The sequence below is a fragment of the Mustela nigripes genome, chromosome 5 (assembly GCF_022355385.1).
Source record: "Mustela nigripes isolate SB6536 chromosome 5, MUSNIG.SB6536, whole genome shotgun sequence".
Lineage (NCBI taxonomy): Eukaryota > Metazoa > Chordata > Mammalia > Carnivora > Mustelidae > Mustela > Mustela nigripes.
The window spans coordinates 67312938-67325808 of NC_081561.1; the positions used below are offsets into that span (position 1 = coordinate 67312938).

A 12871-nucleotide genomic window follows, 5' to 3' on the forward strand; every position below is an offset into this window, starting at 1 on the left:
AGTCTTTTTTCCTTTATCAGTCTAGGTAAAGGTGTTAACTTTGTTGAATTTTTTTTCCCCTAAGAATCAGCTTTTGGTTTATTTCATTTTCACTAGTATTTTTCTGCTCTTTATTTTATTTCTTTTACTCTTCTGCTCTTTATTATTTCCTTCCTTCTGCTAGCTTTGGGTTTAGTTTGCTCTGATTTATGTAGTATCTTAACGTGGAAGTTTAGGCAATTGATTTGACATCTTCTTTCTTTAATACAGGTATTTATAGCTATAAAATTTTCTCTGAGCATTGCTTTCACGGTATCCCATTAAGTATGTTTGATTTTATGCTCATTTATTTTAAGATATTTTCTCATTTTGTTTTTTGTTTTTACTCATTTTTGCTTAAGAGTATGTTTTTTAAAATTTCTACATATTGAATTTTCCAGTTTTTCTTCTATTAGTGATTTTTAGTTTCACTGTGGACAGAGAAGATATTTCGTGTGACTTCAGTCTTTTAAAATATATCAGATTTGCTCTATCATCTAATATACAGTATATCCTGGAGAATGTTTAATGTACAATTGAGAAGAATATGTATTCTGCTGTTGCTGAGTTGAATGTTGTATAGGTGTCTTTTATGTTTACTTGGTTTATCATGTTATTGAAGTCCTCTTTTTTTCTTACTGATCTTCTATCTAGGTGTTCTGTCCATTACTGAAAACAATATACTAAAGTTTCTAACTATGATTGTACAACTGTGTATTTCTCCCTTCAGGTCTATCAGTTTTTGCTTTGTGTATTTTGCTATGTTGTTATGTCTTCTAAGTTTATGAGTGTTAGAGCTTCATGATGGGTTGACTTTTTTATCAATATATAATGTCCTTTTCATCTTTTAAAATAATTTTTGACATGAAGTCTATTTGTCTGATACTAGTATAACTATGGGTTATTATTTGCATGGAATATCATTTTCCATCCTTTCACTTCCAGCCTATTTGTCTTCAAATCTAATGTGAGTATCTTGTAGGGGCACCTGGGTAGCTCAGTTGTTTAAGTGTGACTACTGGTTTCAGTTCAGGTCATGATCTCATGGGTTCTGAGATTGAGTCCCACCTGGGGCTCTGTGCTCAGCAGGAAGTCTGCTTGAGATTCTTTCCTTCTCCCCTCCAAACCTCCCTTGCTCTTGCACATGCTCTCTTCCCTCTCTCTAAAGTAAATAAATCTTTAAAAATTAGTGAAATATCATGTAGAATATAGCATAGATGGTTCATAGATTGTTGTTTGTTTATCTTGGGGTTTTTAAAAATGTATTCTGCCAGGCCCTGCCTTTTAATCCAAGAATTTGATCCATTCACATTCAGTATAAATACAAGGAAAGACTTCCACCACCTTGTTGTTTACTATATTTTTTATGTCTTTTTCATTTCTTAATTCCTTATTGCCTTCTTTTGTGTTTGATTTTTTGGGGTAAAATATGGTATTGATTACCATCTCATTTCCTTTCCTGTATATTTTTTAGTTAACTTTCTTAATGATTAGTCCAGGTAGTACAGTTAACATCTTAAACTTACAGTAATCTTGTTTGAATTAATATCAGTTTAGTTGCAATATTATGGAAAAACTCTGCTCCTGTACATCTCTGTTCTACCACCTTTAAAGTTATTGTCAAAAATAACATTATACATTGTATGCCAGTTAAGATAGATTTGTAGTTACAGCTTTATGTATGTCATTTAAGTCATAGAGAAAAAAAGAATTACAAATCAAAATTACCACCTTTAGATTTATCTGTATAGTTATTTTTGGTGGTATTCTTTTTCTTCTGGTTCTGAGTTATTGTTTATTGTCCTTTCACTTCAGCTGAAAGGGTTCCTTTCAGTTGCTCTTGTAAAGCAGATCTACTGGTGATGAGTTTTTCTGCTTTTGTTCTAGGAATCTTTTACTTTCTCTTTGATATTTTGAAGGATAGTTTTGTAGGATATAGAAATATTAAGTGACAGTTTTTGCTTTTAACAGCTTAAATATAATCTCATTGCCTTCTTTTCTTCATGGTTTTTTATAAGAATTTGTCTGTTGATCTTAATGAAAGAGTTCCCAGTTAGACAAAACAAAGGCAGGCCCCTTGCATTAGTCCATCAGATAGCACCCACACAGATCAAAACAGACAAACACAATTTCTTGGAAACAAGTCTCCTTAGCTCCTTTTTGGAACCAGGAACCCACAGTGGGAATTCTAGCTTTCTTCTTTAAGACTGCTGCCAGACTTGGGAGGGAGTTGGCCAAGGGTAAATTATGTTGCCTGAAATCTACCACATCACAGCCCTTTCCTAGTTAAAAGTTTTCTTGGGTACTATAAACTTTTGACTATCTTCGAGAGTTCTGATAAAGTTTACAAGGTTTTTTTGGTTGTTTCTGGGGGGCTGACAGGCTGCCAGAGTTACCATCTCCACCATTTTTGCCGAGTTCACTACAGAAGAGGGATTTTTTTTTTAACCTAATTTCTCTATACTTGTAATAGGTTGCAGATCAAAAATACTGACAATCTGTTCAAAACAAACATCTCTTCTCAGTAGCTGATCTTCATTCAGTTTAACCCTATATTCTTTGCTTCCTGAAATGTATTATTTTCATTTAAAACAATGTAATCTAATATTCTTTTTAAAGTATAGTGAATAATTTTAATTAAGCACCAAACCCAATGTTTTGTATCTTTTCTTTTTTTTACTAAGATAATTTGGCCTTAATTTGTAATGCTTAGGCTACTTTTGATAAGACATTAATCCATTCCCTTTTCTGCTCCTCAAAAGTCCCAGTGTAAAGATTTCATATTCAAAATTGTATTATCTGTTACTTTATATTGTGACTTAAAAACAGTAAATCTGTCAAGGTTTAAAAAAATAAAGTATATAGAAGTAAATCAGTTTTCCATGACCCCCTTTATTTTGGACATGTTTTGTGTCTTGTAAGGATCCATTCAGATCATAGATTCAGAATTTTAAAAATAAAATACATATATATATATATAATTTTTTAAATTACTTTTTCCTACTTTACCACATTGACTGTGTAATAAATATATTGAGAATTTTTATATTTTATGATATAAAATAGCTAAAGAGAAGAAATGAATATAAAGTGACAATTTTCTTTTTTCTTTTTCTTTTCCTTTTCTGTTTTTTTTTTTTTTTTTTTTTGGCAGGTTATTAACAAATTCAAACAGACTTACAACAACCAGAAATGCTGTATGGGCCCTCTCAAATTTATGTAGAGGCAAAAACCCTCCTCCAAACTTTAGTAAGGTATGAGTAAAATATACAAATTAAGGAATCTATGTATGTAAACTTCTTAGTCTCCTTATAATAGACTTTTAGAGATTGAAGGAACTTTATGGGTTTTTAGTAATTATTTATTGACTAGACAATATTTGCACATACTCAAAGTCTAGAGAATATACAACAGAAAGGAAGTTTCCCTTCTACTGTTACTTTACATCGTGATTGCCTCTTAGCAAACAGTGTCACTTGATGTTTATGTATGTTAGTGTTGACTTTAGAAATCTTTTAATCTAGTTCTTCTCATTTATTTCCTATAAGCGAAATTGAAGCCTCCAAAAAGGTTAAGGTAATTCATTAGTTGTAAAATTGGAAAAGTAATTAGTCCACAGGGGCTTGTGCTTTCCCAGTGTACTTTTTATCTGTTTCAAATATCTGTTCCCCCATCTGCTCATATTCTGCCGCTAAAAGAATAAATTATTAATAAATTTCTAACCTAGTTCTATTTTCTTACCAATAAGATGTTAAAAAGATAGAATGTAGGTAAATTTCTGGGCTACCATCATACTTCTTTCTAATTCAGTATCTAGGATTGAAAGGGAAATACTGACCATAGCACTAAGAAGAGCTCAAAATCTGGTGAGGATTTAAAAGTTGCTGGAGGCAAAAAATAATAAATTCCTAATTGAAAAATATGATTCATGAGTTGGTATGCCTTCTCATTTATACTTTTACCATTCCAGTTTGAAAAATGCATGATTTTAGCCACATTTCATCTGAACCACCAACATGACTTTAAAATCTAATTGGTACCATCATCTATTGACCTTTTTTTTTTTTTTTAAGATTTTATTTATTTATTTGACAGAGACACAGTGAGAGACAGAACACAAGCAGGGAGAATGGGAGAGAGAGAAGTAGACTTCCCATTGAGCCTGACTCAGGGCTTGATCCCAGGACCCTGGGATCATGACTTGAGTTGAAGGCAGATGCTTAACGACTGAGCCACCCAGGACCCCCCCATCAATCTGTTGATCTTTTCCCATACCCTGTAGCATGTTATGGGTTTAATCATAGTTCATAAAATTTTTCTGTAACCATCCATGCCTAATTCTATTCCATGTTTTTTGACAAGTACATAACATGACTAAGAAGCTAGTTTAAAGCATTATAAAGTATGCTAAAAATAAAAGGCTTTTTTTTTTTTTTAAAGATTTGTATTTCTTTGAGAGAGAGAATAGAAAAGGCAGACATGCATGTGAGGAGAAAGGCAGAGGGAGAGAATCTCAAGCAGATCCCCATTGATCAGAGACCTCCCACTCCCCACCCACACAGGGCTTGATCTCATGACCTGTGAAGTCATGACCTGAGCCAAAATCAAGAGTCAGGTGTTTAACTTACTGAGTCACCCAGGTACCCCCAAAATTATTATTTTAATCAGAAATTTGGTTTAATAGATATGTGTCTTAGAAAAGTTTTGAGTAAATTATATACCACAGTTCCCCAAGGAAGGACGTTATGAAATAATGTTGCACCAGTGGCCTTAGTTAGAGTAAAAGAATTTTTTATAATTTTCACTTTAATAGTAGAAGGACAAGGTATGTGTATTTGACCTGGGTATAATACAAGGAAAAGAATATTTATATGGTACATAGTACCCTTCAATGATCTTTTAAAAAATTATATATAAAAACATCATTTGGCAGTGATTATTGTAAAATTGAAAATGTTTATATTTTGTCTGAGGAGGTAATAAGGGTTAATTCAACTGATGATGGTGAATCCTTCACCAGCTATTTGTAGGTTTAGACTTGCATATATAGATTGGCTTGCTAATTATATATATATTCATTTTTTTTAGCAATCATAGTAATCTATTTTACCTCTTAATTATTTATTTACTTACTTATTTTTACTGTGTCCTGTTAATCACCATACAGTACATCATTGGTTTTTGATGTAGTGTTCTGTGATTCGTTGTTTGCATATAACACCCAGTGCTTCATGCAGTCCATACCCTCCCTAATACCCATCATCAGGCTCACGTATACCCCCCACCTCCCTCCCTTCTGAAACCTTTCGTTTGTTTCCCAGAGGAGTCTATAGTTTCTCATGGTTTGTCTACCACTCCAATATCTCCCTCTTCATTTTTCCCTTTATTTTATCTCTTAAAAAATGGTATGGGATAACTATATTTTGTTTGAGTTTTTACCCAGTGAACTTTGGTTTATGCATTGCTTTTCATTTGAAATTTCTTCCTTTAAAATACAAAGTCCTTTTAAGAGTTTGGAGGTTTTTACCCCCTTTGCTTTTAAAATAGCATGCATCTGTATGTGTATATGTTAAAATAATAATTATGTGATAATAGTTGTAAATATATAATTAGTTTAAAATGCCATATTTCATTGTTCCTTTTTTCCTGCTTAACACATCTTTTAAAAAAGATTTTATTTATTTATATGACACAGAGAGAAAGAGAGAGATCACAAATAGGCAGAGAGAGAGGGGGAAGCAGGCTCCCCGCTGAGCAGAGACTCTGATGCGGGGCTCAGTCCCAGGATCCTGAGATCATGACCTGAGCCGAAGGCAGAGGCTTAACCCACTGAGCCAGCCAGGCACCCCAGTATTGCATTTTTTTAAGGCATTGCTTAAACTTTGAGATCTTTTAGTGTTCTAATTATATTACATGCTTTTTAGAGGTGGTTTTTTTTTTTTAAGATTTTATTTATTTGACAGAGAGATCTGTAGGCAGTGAGGCAGGTGGGGGCAGGGGGCAGACTCCCTGCTGAGCAGAGAGCCAGATGCGGGGCTCTATCCCAGGACCCTGGGATCATGACCTGAGCCTAAGGCAGAGGCTTTAACCCACTGAGCCACCCAGGTGCCCCAAAGGGGCACATTCTCAATACATCATTCTCAATACTATGAAAATATACTGTTATTTCTCTCATATTAAATCTTTTCTTGGTCCCTGAAAGCCTTATTAGCTTTCATGTTTATTGCCATCTACTTCTTTGCTTTCTTTTATAGTAAAATTCCTCATTTGTCTAGTCTCATTGTCTCCTCTCTCTCCTTTCATTCTTTTTTTTTTTTTTTAAAGATTTTATTTATTTATTTGACAGACAGCGATCACAAGTAGGCAGAGAGGCAGGCAGAGAGAGAGAGGAGGACGCAGGCTCCCTGCTGAGCAGAGACCACCCGATGCGGGGCTCGATCCCAGGACCCTGAGATCATGACCTGAGCCGAAGGCAGCAGCTTAACCCACTGAGCCACCCAGGCGCCCCTCCTTTCATTCTTATTGAATCCTCTTCAGTTGGAATTTTCCCTCAGTGACTACACTGAGTCTGCTTTCACTAAGTGCACATGTGTCTTCACATTGTGAAATCCAGGGGCGAATGTTTAGACCTCATCTTAAATGACTTGCTACATCACATTGATTTCTCAGTCTTCACCTTACGTGATCTATTGCCTTCATATGATGCATTCGATCTCTTCCTTTTCCTACGTAATTTTTTTTTTCACTTCGTTTTCAGGCCACTTCTCTCTTAAGTTTTCCTTCTACCTCAATGATTGCTCTGTCTCAGTTTCATATATTAGTTCCTCTTCTCTTTTTCCTCCTAAAGTTGAGAGTACAAAGTGAATGGTTTTGGCTTTTTCTTCTCTTTATCTGCATTCAATTCCTTATTGATACTCCCTTTCTGTGACTTTAAATGTCATCCACATGCCAGCAACTTTCAGATTCCAGTGGTTGGCTCAGATGTTCTTTTTGACTCCAAACTCAGCATCTTTATTTGGATATCTAATAGACATCTTAAACTTAACATATTTAAAATATAATTCCTGTTCTTTTCCCCCAGAACCTTCTATGCTAGCAGTCTTTCATATCAGTTAATAGAATTTCCATCTTCCATTTTTAAATGAGGTACTTTAACATTTTTTGCCTGCTTTCTCTTTTATCTCATTCTCTATAGTCACTCCATCAGTTAAATTCTGTTGGCTCTACTTCCGAAGTATATTCAGGTAGGGGTTCCTCTAGCCAAATTTGGTACTGTTTGAGGATCAAGATGAATTATGGAAAGGAAATACTTTTAACATATTGAATAAAAAGAATCTGGGAAGCCTGGGTAGCTCAGTTGGTTAAGCATCTGCCTTCAGCTCAGGTTATGATCCTAGGGTCCTGGGATCAAGTCCTGCATGGGACTCCTTGCTCATTGGGGAGCCTCCTTCTCCCTCTATATGCCACTTCCCCTACTTGTGTGCACACACTCTCTCTCTCTGACAATAAATAAATAAAATCTTAAAAAAAAATCTGTGAGTCTATTCTAATTCTAAAAAATGGGGAAGGAAAGCTCTTTTTTACAGAAGGATGCCAGTTAATAGTTGTAGAAGGACTTCATATTAGAAAGGTCAACCACCATGCTAATAAGTGATTTAGGCAGGAATCATCAATGAGTTCTAAAACATTTAGGTGAAAGATTGTTGGGGGACAGAATATTGATGTGGTTCGGAAGTATTGCCCTACAGAATATTTATTAATTACAAAGGGGATGGGAGGGAGTTTTATTTATTGTTGAGAATTTACTGTTGAGAATTTATTTACTCTTGTGAATTAAAATTCTTCAATCACCTTAACCAAATGATTAAGTTCAACGTTACTAATGAGGGGAAAACTGATATTATGTCCCTTTAGATGGGACATGACTAAAAATAACACCTTATCATCTATGTAACACCCTGGCTGGAAATGTTTAGTTTCAATCTAATAATGAGGTAACAGTAAGACAAATCAGAAGTGAGGAATGGTTTGTGAAATAAATGTCCTGGACTCTTAAGAGTATCAGTGGTATGAAAGCACACAAATAGGCTGAGGAGCTATTCAAGATTAAAAAACAGTAAAGGCAGACATCTGTTAGAATGGTTAAAATCTAAAAAGCTAATAATACAGGTGCCAACAAGATGGATAGCAACTGAAGTTTTTAAACATTGATGGTAAAAATGTAAAATGGCACAGACACTTTAGTAAGAAGGCAGTTTCTTATTGTGCTACTTAGGATTATGGTATACTTACCCAGGGAATAGGACATAGTATGTCTACAAAAAGACCTGTACATAAATGTTTATGAGAGCTTTATTCATAATCACCAAAAATTGGAAACAGCCCAGATGTACATCAACTGGTACATGGATAAACAAATTATGTTTCATTCATAAGGTGGACTGTGATTCAACAATAAAAAGGAAGAAGCTTTTACCTTGTACATGCAGCAACGTGAGTGAATCTCACAAGAATTAAGCTAATTGAAAGAAACCACACACAAATGCTACGTTTTGTATGATTTCATTAATATAATATTTTGGGGAAGACAGAACTATGAAACAAAATCAGATCAGTGATTGCCTGAAAGGGACAGGAGGGTAGTTTCAGACATGATAGAAATGTTCTGTCTTGTGATTGGGTGGTAGCCATACAACTGAATGTATTTGTCAGAACTCTCACTAGAACTGTATACTTAAAAAGAATTATTTTTACTGTAATTTTTACCTCAATAAATCTGACTTTATTTTTAGGTACTAATGAGATACAATAAGTAAATGCAGTGTTTAATTACTGATTAGATCATGGATCAAAATTAAGTCTTAGCTTAAAATATTTAAATTTGCTTTAGACCTTAGAAATATTATTGTACCAATGAAAAATTTTTGGATGTGACAATTATATCGTCTTAGAAGAATGTAAAGAAATGCCATTTTTTTTAGGAGACACATGCTGAAGTTTTAGGGGTGAAGTACCATGATAATATCTGCAGTTGGTTCTCAAATAGGGCAGTAGATATATTTTTTAAATGTATTTTATATGTGTTTGTGTGTATATGCATATTTCCCATTACATCTCACAATGTCTTCAAAAGACATGTATTCAAAAATTGAGAATTAATAAAATTAGTAATTTTTATTGCTTCTACAAGGTAAATTCTTAAATGAAACAGGCATCATCCCCCTACCCTGTTTCTTTGCAAGTTTGTGAACATAAAGAATACAAAGATCTGTGGTACATTTTGGTATCACTGCCTTGATTTGTGCTGAGTTTTACCCACCATTGCTTTTGTAACTTTAGTGCAAATATCAACAACATGAAAAAGACCAATTTTGTATTAGTATAATTATGAAAATGGTTTTGGCATCTCCCCCCAAGGTTTCAAGAATCCTTCAGGGGTCCATGGTCCACACTTTGAGAACTACTGGCCTACAGCTTAATGCTTAACATCTGCTTAATATCTGCATAATTTTCTCATCTTCTGTAAGTGCTTGCTTATAAGTTACCTTTTCCATGAGCTCCACTGCAACTATCCTACATAATAATGTAACCTCTTACTACCCCAGCCACTGACCTCCACATTTTACTCTTAACTTTTTTCTTAGTAACTTTTAATATATATGATTTAAAAAATGTATTATATGGGGCACCTGGGTGGCTCAGTTGGTTAAGCCTTTGCCTTCAGCTCAGGTCATGATCTCAGGGTCCTGGGATCGAGCCCTGCATCAGGCTCTCTGCTCAGCAGGGAGCCTGCTTCCCCCTCTCTCTCTCTGCCTGCCTCTCTGCCTACTTGTGATCTCTGTCTGTCAAACAAATAAATCTTTTAAAAAAAGTTTTATACATTTAATTTTTTAAAAAATCTTTCTTCCACTAAAATATAAACTCCTCAGTTAGGAATCGTTGACTCTTTTTGGTTATTTATGTATTCCAAACTTACTGTAATTTATATTAATAAGGCTTAAGACTTTTTTAAATAACTTTTCTGTGATTTTCTATGAGATATTTTATTCACATTTTTTTGAAATTTTTATTTTCACAATAATTTTCAAGGATTTCTTTTGTTCTCAGATTACTCATCTTTAGGTGGAATTTTTCTGTATCGGTGTTACAGCTTTTTTTATGGACTCAGCAGATTATCTACCTGAGGATTTATAATTTTTTTTGATGTTTTCTTTTTTCTGGTGTCTGCTTCTCTGTATGTTTTTATTTTATTTATGGTTTTTTTGTCTTAGTCTCTTTTTTACTGGGAAATTTCACATAACTGGTGATCCTGGGCACTCTGGACATACTTAGGAGGCAGACACTAAAAGCTAAAATGAAAAATAGATAGAGAGGCGAGTGTTTAGATTCGTCATTTCTTGGGCTTCATTATAGAATAATTGGGCAGCAAAACCATGTTTTCTATGAGGAACTCAAAATTTCTGTATTTTCTGAGACCATTCGTTTCTCCAGAGACAGATTTTCCAGTCTTCTGCTGGAAAGTAAATAGATTGGGTTGAAGTGTAGAACAGATAATACTACTGGAGAGGGGCGAGCTGGACATTAGAGGAGGACTAGAGGCTTTCATCCGTCAGTATACAAACTTTTACTTAATCTGTAATTTCTGGTCTCATGCTTTATTTCAAACTCTATATCTGATACCCCAAAGTTCAGTTTCTATAGTTCACTTTTCGTTTTTCAGTTCCTTAAAATAAACCTCTAGTCTTTGGTAGCATTAAGAATATTAGACACCTACCTATAGTCTAACTTGTTTCTCCTTTAACCTTTTAACGTTTCTTTCTGTTTTAGCACCATTCCTCTTCTGTGCCCTCTGTGATAACTGGCACTTTTGATTCTTTAGGCTCTTTGAAGTGATTGTTGCAGGATAAATTAGCTTTCTTCTTCTTTTTTTTTTTTTTAAATTAGCTTTCTTCTTTTTGGTAGTTCCCTCTCCAGGCATTGAGGTATCCCCTTTCTCTTCTCATAATCCTGTCCACAATATATTGTGGGCATGATTACAGATGTCTGCTATATTACTTAGAAATGGGATTTATATTTCACTTTCTTCTTTTCCTTGTTTCTGAGAAGACTGTGGGTCAGAAATGGTTTTATTTTGCTCCCTTAAAACTAGAAATCTGTAGTGCTTTGTTTTTTAAATCAGTAAAAAGATACAGATCTGTATGCTTATTTTTTAACTCAAAAATTTCTATTTGCTTTAAAAAAATGATTCTCACATTTCTCTTCAAGGAAGGAGGAGGTCATTGACAAGCGTGAAGGCATGATTGTTTGGAAAGGATCCAGTTGTACAGATTTGTTTTATTAACTTACAAGCACATCTATTACAAAATATTTTTAAAAAAGCAACCTTTTTTTTTGTTCATGGGCCCTAGTGTCATCCTGACAGAAGGGCCCAGTGAAAAGATAGATAAGTATTTTTAGAAGGTTATAGTTTATGTACCGGCAATCTTTAAAGCAGAGGTAAAGAGAAAATTTATCTTAAGTACTAGAACCTTAAAAAAGTTGTCATTACTCTTTATTTGTGGTATATCTAAATTTCATATACAGCTCTTATCTGAGGTATACTTTAGGTTGCTGTTAAAAAAAAAAAAAAACCAGGGGGTGCCTGGGTGGCTCAGTGGCTCTGCCTTCGGCTCAGGTCATGATCCCAGGGTCCTGGGATCAAGCCCCACATCGGACTCTCTGCTCAGCAGGGAGCCTGCTTTCTCCTCTCTCTCTGCTTCTCTGCCTAGTTGTGATCTCTGTCCAATAAATAAAATCTTAAAAAAAAATTAAAAAATGGGACAGCTGGGTAGTTTAGTTGGTTAAGCATCTGACTTTGGCTCAGGTCATGATCCCATACTTCACCCTCTGCCTCTGCCTGCTGCTCCCCCTGATTGTGCCATTTCTTTCTCTCTGTCAAATAAATAAATAAAAATCTTAAAAAAAAAAACCTCTTTGAAAAAACTTTAAGGATTGTAGTAGAATCAATACTGATCATGGCAATAAAAAGAGCTAGTATGTCTGTGCTTACTGTATGTCAGACACTGTTCTAAGATGCTACATGCATTTTTAGTAATTTAACAATATTGTTTAATCCCTGTTTTGTAAGTGAAGAAATTGTGTTTCAGAAATATTAGAATAATTTGCCCATGGTCATACAGCTAGTGAATCTAGGACTGTCTAGTTTGAGAAAGGAAGGATCATAGAATTTCTCTAATTCAGCCTTTGTGTCACAGATTTGGAAACTGAGTCTCAGAGAGGTGAAGTGATATGCTCATTTCACAACTAAGTAGTTGTAATATTAATGCTAGAGAGATTAAAATTTCTTGTCATGTATGTGGTTTTTCTTTTTTGTAATTAAAAATTCAGGGTTTCAGTACCTTAAGAAGTACAGTTTATTAGTGACTTTCGTTTAAAAACCTTTCAGATTTCTTTTTGTATTTTCTACACCTTTAGTCCTCAAATGATTATTAGATTTGTTTCTAGTAATGTACATGTAATGAGTAGGGTGAGGTTTATTTCAGTTAGATCATATTTCATGATCATATTAAACACTTAAAAAATGAAACATTTTTAGTTAACTAAAACATTTTTACTTCTCTTAATTTTGGTATGCCTTTTTTGGGTGTGTTATGTGTGTGATTTAAAGATAGGGGATCTCAAACATGTATTTCGTTACTCTTAAAAAAGTTTTAAATTACACATATCTAATGTAAGATTAATTGGAGGGGCTCCTGGGCGGCTCAGTTGGTTAAGCATCCAGTTCTTGGTTTCAGCTCAGATCATAATCTCAGGGTCCTGGGATCAAGCCCTGCATTGAGCTCCCTGCTCTGTG

At 34.3% G+C, this 12871-nt stretch overlaps 1 protein-coding gene across 3 annotated transcripts in view; it reads left to right on the plus strand.

The window, feature by feature from the left end:
* Nucleotides 1-12871, plus strand: part of KPNA5 (karyopherin subunit alpha 5) — a 50260-nt gene that overhangs the window by 20497 nt on the left and 16892 nt on the right. For all 3 annotated transcript variants that reach the window (XM_059400603.1, XM_059400604.1, XM_059400605.1), the window contains exon 8: nt 3173-3272. In XM_059400603.1, coding sequence (XP_059256586.1) covers nt 3173-3272 — 100 coding nt within the window. The remainder of the gene's footprint in view (nt 1-3172; nt 3273-12871) is intronic.